The following is a 10,447-nucleotide window of genomic DNA, read 5'->3' on the forward strand; positions in this document are numbered from 1 at the left end:
ACGTATACCCATACCTATAGGTAAGACTCCCCAAAATGGAATTGCTGTGTCAATAGTTACATGTATTTTCAATTTTACTAGATATTGTTAAATTTTTTTTTTGGTGGAGGGGAGATTTTAAGCAATTCATTTCCCATTGCCAGAGGATTTGTTTCCCCGTATCCTCACCAGCACTGACTACAAGAGAACTTTCCTAAGCAAGAGAGAAGTTAACAATTTTGCCCAGCTAACAATAAGTGTTCTGAATTTTCTTCCAGTAAATTTACCATAATTTTTACATTTAAGTTTTAATCTACCTAGAGATTTTTTAAATCAAAAATTTATTAAAATATTTTGAAATAAAAATTTATTTTTAAATGAGGTATAAAGGATTTTAGCTTTCTGGCTTTCAAGATGGATAACCATTTATTCAGGTGTGTTAAGTCACCATTTTCCCACTGATTTGAAATCCCACATTTGCCATATATTATCTTTCTGTTTATACAAGGATCTACTTTTGGGCCCTCTGCGCTAATTTTGTCTTGCCATTATAACAACCACAATTTAGTGGCTTAGTCCATGCCACTCATAAACGCTAGTTTATGAGTATAGTTCTGTTGATGAAAAGTCCAGGTATGGTGAGACTTGGTTCTTTGCTCAGGTTCTCAAAGGCTGAAATTAGGATGTCATCCGAGCTGAGTTCTTAACTGAAAACCCAGGAAGAATCTACTTCCAACTTTACTCAGGTTGTTGGCAGACCTTGGTTCTTTGCAGTAGTAGGACCTCTGTCTCCATTTTCTTGCTGGCCGTCACTGGAAGGCTGCTCTCAACCCCTAGAGACAACCAGCAGCCATTCTTTTGCATTGTATTTAATTTGCTAGATTTTTATGAGTTTTTTCATCAATATTCCTAAGTAAAAGTGGTTTATAATTTTTTGTGGCAATTATAAAAAAGTTTGCACATGTTTTTAATATGTATAGATATTTATATTATGGTGATAAATGGTTATTCGCAGTGAAACTTTTTTATTTTTATTTTTTTTTACCATATAATTGCCTTGCTGTGAAGGAGTGTTGCAAGTTGGGTGTATATAGCATTTGGTTCATGTTAATCTCATACCCAGTCCTTCTCTCCCAGTATTCACGTGTGTTAAGAATCTTGACCTTTAGGGGGTGCCTGGGTGGCTCAGTCGGTTAAGTGGCTGACGACTTCTGCTGAGGCTCAGGTCATGATCTCCGGGTTGGTGGATTTGAGCCCCCTGTGGGGCTCTGTGCTGACAGCTCGGAGCCTGGAGCCTGATTCAGATTCTGTGTCTCCCTCTCTCTCTCCTCTCCCTCCCCCACTCACACTCTACCTCTCTGTCTCTAAAAAATAAGTAAACATTAAAAAAAAAAGCATCTTGACCTTTAGGATCTATGATCATATTAATTAATTTTTAAATTCTAGATAAAATGCTAATGTCCGTTAGTGAAAGCAAAGTGTCCAGAGTCAGGTGTTTTTTGACATTGCATATTTGGGTAATGTTGGGCTTCAAGTTTCCATGTTTAGCCTGGGAACATGTAGGCCTTTTCATATAGTTAATCTTTAATGGTATTTTTCCATCACTAACCAGCAGCAAGTTTGTTGTAACCCAAATTTTCACAAGTAGTAGTTTACTCCTAAAGTAAAAATGATGTTAGGCATGGAGACTTTAATAAAACCTAGGTAAATGTTGTTGTTTTTTTTTTCCTTTTAAACGAAATACTAAATCTCCCTACCTTTAGGGACAGTAGCTCACTCACAAGTCAAGTATCTAGATCTGAAAATTCTTTCTGTTTCTAAGTGATGATTGAACTTTTAGCCTTTGGTTCTTTGTGTGTGTGTGTGTGTGTGTGTGTGTGTGTGTGTGTGTGTGTGTGTTTAATTTTGCTGTTAATTCTGAAGGCAGTGTTTCGATCAGTGGCAGAGTATTAGGTCAAATAAAGCATGGGACCATTTTATGTATTAGCAGAACACCATGACAAATCAACTCTCTTTGGAGTGGGCTAAATCTTGGAATGATGAAGGATGTTTTGAAAAATCGTAAAAATGCTTCATAGCACGTTGTTCTTTAGAGTTTTGTCTACTAGGTTGCTCTGTTTACCCCTGGGAACAGCTGAGAAGAAGGTATTGCTATCCTCACATGGTTGGTTGCCTGGCAAACTCTCCAATTAAATGAAATGCAAAGTTGCTAAAGCTGAGTGTGAGTTATATACAGTTTAAGAAATTAAATATAGATCAATAATTGGGTATAGTTGTTAATGTCAACACTGTGCATATAAATTCTCAATATTTATGAATAAATGCTATAATTGAGAGAACATTTTCCAGATAATCACTACATTTTTTTGCTTTACTTAGCTCTTAATTATGGTTCACACACCATTGTAAGGGCTTTACATATATTAACTCACTTAATCCTCACAACAACCCTTTGATCAAGGTTAGCTGGCAAGTGAAGGTGCCAGGAATTGATGTCAGCGTCTGGCTTTGGAGTCTATGCTCTTAATCACTACTATACTGCTTACTGGTCTTATAAAGCCAGTAGGAAAGAAAACGATGATTTTCTGCAAGAGTCTTTCAGGCTTGGAGAAGCAGATTCCTTCTATTAATAAAGGTAGAAGGAATGCAGTCACAAACTGACTGCTTCTGTTTTCTCAAACTTAAATCGTATTACTCCTTCTAATGGAAGGAAAGCCAGGCTGAACCATGAAAGAGGAAATGGGGTGTTTCGTCTCCTTTCCCCATACTTCCTCGTTTCTATAAAATTCAATGATCAACAGTCATTTGCTGATCATCTAACTTTGGCCAAGCATTAGACTCTGTTGTGGAGTCTGGAAACAATTAGATGCCTTGCCTGACTTTGAAGAAAGAAGCTACCTGCTGCACCCTGAAACAAGTGGGGTGAATGAGCCAGGCTCAGCATTGTAATGGGAGCAGAGCAGGGAATGCCTTACTGTATCTCCTGTGTGGACACTCCTCAGTTTCCCCCACTCCACGGTCAAACTAAAACAGTCAAAAGGATGAATAGGGGCTGGTGCAGTGAGTGGATGAAATGATTGACCAGCCCTCCAGAAAGCAGCATTTGCAGAGATATGAGGTATAACCTGTGCTTTGCAACCTCCCTGATAAGTCGTTTGGGTACTAGATTCCACATTCAGGGCTCCATTCTAGATTCTTTTAATCAGGATATCCAGGGAAGGGGCCTAGGGAACTGTTACGACAGAAGCTTGGGAAACACCCAACAAGTGGAATACAGTTTGTTCGTGAACATAGTTTGAATTTTGGATAGAATGGTTGAGGATGAGATCGGGTGGTGTGGGGGTTATTTTATGTCATGCCTGTATTTTGTTAATGTTTGTTCTTCTATATGTATCCTACTTAGTGCTGGTTACTTGTCACGTATCTACAGGTGTATTGGACTGAGCATTTACTTAGAGTTGGACAACTTTATTTAATTTGAAAAGCAATATATTGAAAGATTGGATCTCAGCCCAATTTACAGGGTTTACAACCTTGATTCTGTATAACCTGAGAAATAGCCAAAGTGGAGAGTGAGAGTGGGGAATAGAATGAACAATGTCAACAGTGTGCCCCATGATTCTTCATCGTGTCTCATTTTTTTCATTGGCAAGCTGAGGTGCAGAGGTTAATTACATAGGTCACATACCTAATAAGTTATACAACTGATATATGAGCTGGAGTCTATAGAGCAGGAAGAATTTGATTTGTCAAAAAGTGGTAAACATTGTGCTCATTCACTCGATTAAAATAGATGAACCAGAAAATGCAGGGTTAGGGTCAGGGGTTATAGTAAAAAGGCTTCTGACAGTTGTTATCATGTGAAAATATGTGCCCAATATTTTGTTGTTTTTTTTTTTATTTAAGAGAAACTAAATATCAGTATTTTATGTGAATTTATATCTATTTGCAAAGGTTGGTCCTGTATCAGAAAACAAATTCTAATAATGTGTTTACCGACACCATGATACAAGATACATCACTGGGTAGAATTTTGCTTAAAGGCCACTGGTTTGTGACCTCTAGATTAAATAATCTCTAAAGTCTAAGCTTTAAAATACTATGATTTATGCTGATTCTTAACGAGGTATGACTTACTCTGATTTGCTTTCCTTTTGATATCTTAAGTTTTGCTGTAGATTTATGTGAACTATTATTAATAACAAACTTCTTTAAGCAGTAATGTATTTTTAGCTTTGCTTGGATAGATAAAGAAAGATTAAAAGGCTACCTTCTCCTGGCCATGATAGGAAGTGTTGCCATCCCTGAACATTCTAGTTCGGCTGCTGTTTTCCCCTGCCTTTCTGCCATAACAGAAAGTAGGTCTGTTCACTTCTGTGTATACTTTTGACCCATTGTGGAGCCACATTCAATCATTGTCTTTCCAAGAACATCCAATGGAAAAAAGACAGTCTCTTTAACAAATGGTGCTGGGAGAACTGGACAGCAACATGCAGAAGGTTGAAACTAGACCACTTTCTCACACCATTCACAAAAATAAACTCAAAATGGATAAAGGACCTGAATGTGAGACAGGAAACCATCAAAACCTTAGAGGAGAAAGCAGGAAAAGACCTCTCTGACCTCAGCCGTAGCAATCTCTTACTCGGCACATCCCCAAAGGCAAGGGAATTAAAAGCAAAAGTGAATTACTGGGACCTTATGAAGATAAAAAGCTTCTGCACAGCAAAGGAAACAACCAACAAAACTAAAAGGCAACCAACGGAATGGGAAAAGATATTTGCAAATGACACATCGGACAAAGGGCTAGTATCCAAAATCTATAAAGAGCTCATCAAACTCCACACCCGAAAAACAAATAACCCAGTGAAGAAATGGGCAGAAAACATGAATAGACACTTCTCTAAAGAAGACATCCGGATGGCCAACAGGCACATGAAAAGATGTTCAACGTCGCTCCTTATCAGGGAAATACAAATCAAAACCACACTCAGATACCACCTCACGCCAGTCAGAGTGGCCAAAATGAAGAAATCAGGAGACTATAGATGCTGGAGAGGATGTGGAGAAACAGGAACCCTCTTGCACTGTTGGTGGGAATGCAAATTGGTGCAGCCGCTCTGGAAGGCAGTGTGGAGGTTCCTCAGAAAATTAAAAATAGACCTACCCTATGACCCAGCAATAGCACTGCTAGGAATTTATCCAAGGGATACAGGAGTACTGATGCATAGGGGCACTTGTACCCCAATGTTTATAGCAGCACTCTCAACAATAGCCAAATTATGGAAAGAGCCTAAATGTCCATCAACTGATGAATGGATAAAGAAATTGTGGTTTATATACACAATGGAATACTACGTGGCAATGAGAAAAAATGAAATATGGCCTTTTGTAGCAACATGGATGGAACTGGAGAGTGTGATGCTAAGTGAAATAAGCCATACAGAGAAAGACAGATACCATATGGTTTCACTCTTATGTGGATCCTGAGAAACGTAACAGAGACCCATGGGGGAGGGGAAGGAAAAAAAAAAAAAAAAGAGGTTAGAGTGGGAGAGAGCCAAAGCATAAGAGACTGTTAAAAACTGAGAACAAACTGAAGGTTGATGGGGGGTGGGAGGGAGGGCAGGGTGGGTGATGGGTATTGAGGAGGGCACCTGTTGGGATGAGCACTGGGTGTTGTATGGAAACCAATTTGACAGTAAATTTCATATATTAAAAAATAAAAATAAAAAAAAATCATTGTCTTTCCAAAGTGTGTATAGCAACATATTAGTTAATCTCAAGATCAATTCAGTGCATCTTGACCAGTATTAAAATGGGAGAGAGACCAAACGAGAGTGAAAATAGAGTAGAATAGAACATGCATTGCAAGTAATAAGGATAAGAATTGTTTTATAACTTCTGTTTCAGCTGTGTTTGTATTTGTGTGTGTGGAGGTTGTAGGTTACATCACAGAACGTATTTCTCACCAGTCTGACAGTTGACAAATTTTGAAAATGCTCGAGCTGGAATGTCTAAGTAGATCCTTGGTCATTCTTGCTCGATATAAAGTGGTTTAAATTCTAAACTGGAAATTTGAAAGGATATTAACCACATCTTAATTACCTCTGCATCTGGTCTTTTTGCAATCCCACGAAGACGCCATTAGTGTCTCTGTCTTGTGTAGATCAGTCCTTTGATCCACTATTCACTCTTCAGGAGAGAATGGCAGTGCTGAGGGGAAGGCATTACAAGATGAGTCACCTGGCCTTGGAGAGAAGGACAGAGATTCAATGGCTGAGGAGGATGCTGGGGAGGGCAATAGGCAGCCCCAATTCAGTCCTCACTAAAATTCCCTGGGATTGAGAACGGGGGAAGGGGAAAGACAATACATGAGTAAATAGAGCACCTAACGAAAGTGTTCTCATACCATTTATACCTTCAGCGGTTGGGTCATATGTTTGTTTGATACGGAAAAAATTGTAAATTTTACTGTCCTTCCTGTTCTTTAAGACTTTCCAGAAATTTATGAGGAGTGTTTCAGTGGGTGTCTGTTTGTTTTGCCAGATCACCTACACCTCCTGGATCTCAGCACGTTTTGGACATGACTGAGTGTCTTCAGTGGGCCAGGTATCGCTGGCAGCGGCTGATGGGCAGCACACACAGGGACAACGATGAGAGGCCGTACAGCTATTCCTCTCTGCTCGCCTGTGGGAGTGTGTCTTCTCACGCTCCCAAACTGGCAGCAAAGCACCGCGTTGTTGTCCCCCACCTTCGGCCCTTCAAGGATGAGTATGAAAAGTTCTCTGGTACCTACGTCAATAACCGAATACGAACAACAAAGTACACACTTCTAAATTTTGTGCCAAGAAACTTATTTGAACAATTTCACAGGTACTTTTATTCTCTTTTTGAAAAAGAAGATCTTACGTTCTTTGTCATTCTGGTTGATACAAGATTTTTCATTTCTGTAACGTAGGTTACCTAAGCCTACGACTTGGGACATTTCCTTTGATGACTCTGGTAGAGTCTGTTGTGAAAAGATGACCCCTCACGTTTACACAGTGCTTTACAATTGGTAAAATGCTTTCTCTTGACCAGGGAAGATACTGTTGTGTTCATATTCTAGATTAGGAAACAAAGTTCGATGCTGGGGTTTACCCAACGTCATGCCAGTGATAAGGAGCAGACCAGGAGCCATAGCTCTGAGTCTTTTCACACTTGCTTCCATGTTCTTTCCATTAGATCAAGCTGCATTTTATTTTCACTTTTTCTTACTTGATTATAGGGGGAAATAGAGCTCTGAAGCAAATGCAGATATAAGATGTTACTAGGTGAAGCAACGACATAGTTCAGTTTAATATGTATTTATTGAAGCTCTCCTGTGAGTTTAGGCTTTGAAGGAAATGTCTAAATGGTGCTCCTTTCCTAATGGAGTTTGCCATTCAGCCGAGGAAACAGGAGGTGTATACAATGAAAAGACACAGTGGATGTGATGAGTGTTAATAAAGTCCTACCAAGTAGGATGGAAGCCTCAAAATGAGCAATAGTAGAACAATAGAAGACGAAATGGCGTTGAAATTTAATTATGGAGAGTGGGTGAGATTTTCAAGGCAAAGGTGTCGGCAAAGCACATTTCAGATGCAGGAAGGAATAGGAATAAAAGCAGAAAGGGCAGTAGCATAGATTTAACTGAGGCCTGGAATGTGGACCCTTCTGCCTGACACCCTTAGAAGCAAATAAAGGCAGAGAGAACATTTAGGAAGATTCTGTATATACTCTGGTGAGTGGTAAGACCTGAGCTTAGAAAAATGCGGGAATGAAAAGAATGATCTATTACAGATATTATGGGTTAGATACGGAGAATTAAGTAGAAAGATGGTGTGAACATTTTGATCTGAGTTAACCAGAAGGATTAGCAGAAGACAGGAATGAAAAGAAAGTTGGTTTGATTATTTTGTTTTTATAAATGTTGAGTTTGAGATGCTAATGTGTGAATAGAGAGATTCTCAGCATTCATTATTCATTCCACACACATTCATTTTCATTATTCACTCTACTTCGGTTCCACATGCATTTATTGAACGGTGGGTATGTTTACAGTATAGATGTGAATTTGTTGAATTAATGGCTTTAAATGCTATGGGTGAGTCTATCTTTTATGAAGTTCATAATCTAGTACACTTGATGGAGCTAGAATCTGGAACTTGAACAGAGTCCAGGGCCAGTGTTGTAAGTTTGGATGCAGTCCACATGGAAACAATAGAAGCCAAAAAAGTAGCAAAAAGGGTTAAGAAAGAAATTTTCAGAGCAGAAGGAGTTAGAGGCGAGGAAGGGAGAAATGTGGGGAAATTATTTTGAGAAGTTTAATGGTTAATGGAGAAAATTCATGGTAAAAACTCAAGGGGCTATGCAGGATTGAGATTTTAAGGAAATGAGCCACTTGAATTTACCTTAGGGACCAGTGGAGAAGTATTTGAATATGTAAAATAAAGGAGTGGAGGAAGTTCCTGAAAAAGTGAATTGCTGAAGAGCTGAGGTAGAAGGGTAGGTCTCCAGGGGAAAAGAAAACCCTCTCGGGCTTCTCTGTTTATTTTGAGCCTTGTTTGAATCTAATGTTCGGACTTGCAAAGTAACTTCTGAAGGCTAGAGAATTGGAGTTTTTAAAAATTTATTTCTACTATGCATTAAACACTGAATTTCCTCTAAATTTCTAGAGCCTTTAAAATGAAAATAGTGTCTTCTGTTATGCTTTATATCATGTTTTACACAACCCAAGGCTATCCTGCTCCAATATTCACTATTATGTATTTAATAAAAAATACCTCCTATTTATTGAAATAATGCCCTGAGCTGGATGTCTCCAGGAGTGACACATTGCTCAGATCCGTCAGGTTGTGCTAGTTATCTATTCCGTAGCATCGAAAATGAAACAGTAGAAATTCGTCGGAAGGCACCCTGTGGTATTGTTGCCCCTCTTGCTTTAAACTTGCATGTGATTTGTTAACACCTGCTTGTGTGTGTTTGGATTTGCAGAGCTGCCAATTTATATTTCCTGTTTCTAGCTGTCTTGAACTGGGTGCCTTTGGTCGAAGCCTTCCAAAAGGAAATTACGATGCTGCCTTTGGTGGTAGTCCTTACGATTATCGCAATTAAAGATGGTTTGGAAGATTACCGAAAATACAAGATTGACAAACAGATCAATAATTTAGTAACTAAAGTTTACAGTAGGTAAGTGGAACAGGAGCTGTGCTAGGGAATACCCATGTCTTAGAAATGTTACTTTTTTCCCCCTTAGATGTGTTCCCCCTTAGAATGTTACTTTTTTCCCCCTTAGATGTGATCGGGACCCTTTTTGGTGATGGTGGTGGTGGTGATGTTTTCAGCTAATATTTGTTGAAGACCTTCAGTGAGTTTAGTTCAGGTGTCATAGCAGAACCAAAATGTGTAAGATGGTCCTGATTTAGGATGGTCTGATTTAGGATTCTTTGACTTTACTGTGATACAAGGCAGTATGCATTCAGATTTCAAATTTAGACAGTTTCCCTGGGTGAGTGATGGGGTAAGATACTTTCATGATGCTGGATAGTAGCAGGGAGCCTCAGTTCCCAGTCAGCCCTGTAATCAGGGGGGTACATAATTATTTTGTACCCATACAACATTCTGTTTTTCACTTTCAGTACAGTAGTCAATAAATTATGTGAGATATTCAACACTTCATTATATTTTAGTGTATGTGCTGCCGAAGGGAGCACTAACACTTCATTATAAAATAGGCTTTGTGTTAGATGATTTTGTCCAACTATAGGCTCATAGGTAAGCATTCTGAGCACGTTTAAGGTAAGCTAGGTTAAACTATGATGTTCTGTAGGCTAGGGGTATTACATGCATTTTCAACCTACAGTATTTTCAACTTGCAATAGGTTTTTTGGGATGTAACCCTTTCATAAGTCAAGGAAGAGCTCTAAAAGTTATTGTCAACCCAGGAGTTGATAAAGCAAAAGCTTCTATAACTTATTATAAGTGGAATTGAAAACATTAAACTTCAAACCATAAGAAAGAAAGCAAGCAGATAGTTTTTAATACTGGATGTTATAATTTGGGATTAAGAAGAGGATGGAATAAGAAAAATATGAACGGATATGAAAAACAAGATGAGATATGGAAGAAAAGACCAGAAGTACCTGTTGAGGAAAGGAATACTGAAAAATGGGGAAGAGTGGGGTTTTTTTGTTTTTTTTTAAAGATTTTATTTTTAAGTAATCTGTATAGCCAACATGGGGCTCAAAATCACAACCCTGAAATCAAGAGTTGCATGCTGTACTGAATGAGTTAGCCAGGCACCCCAAGAGTGTTCTTTTTTGTACACAAAACTAGAGGCTTATAAAAGTCTTCCCATTGCAGCAGCAAAAGGTATTCATAATAGGTCTTTTCAGAAGCATATATGCTCTGTTGGAGACGTGTTATCTCCAGTATTTATTAAACT

At 38.6% G+C, this 10,447-nt stretch overlaps 1 protein-coding gene across 2 annotated transcripts in view; it reads left to right on the plus strand.

The window, feature by feature from the left end:
• Positions 1-10,447, plus strand: part of ATP10D (ATPase phospholipid transporting 10D (putative)) — a 110,473-nt gene that overhangs the window by 21,880 nt on the left and 78,146 nt on the right. Inside the window, exons 2-3 of one of the 2 annotated variants that reach the window (XM_049632001.1) lie at positions 6,529-6,855; positions 8,998-9,192. In XM_049632001.1, the coding sequence (XP_049487958.1) occupies positions 6,566-6,855; positions 8,998-9,192 (485 nt within the window). In that variant the 5' untranslated portion in view covers positions 6,529-6,565. Of the gene's footprint in view, positions 1-6,528; positions 6,856-8,997; positions 9,193-10,447 lie in introns of those variants that run through there. The other variant, XM_049632002.1, reaches the window with a different exon arrangement.

Source organism: Panthera uncia, chromosome B1 (genome assembly GCF_023721935.1).
Source record: "Panthera uncia isolate 11264 chromosome B1, Puncia_PCG_1.0, whole genome shotgun sequence".
NCBI classification, from domain to species: Eukaryota; Metazoa; Chordata; class Mammalia; order Carnivora; family Felidae; genus Panthera; species Panthera uncia.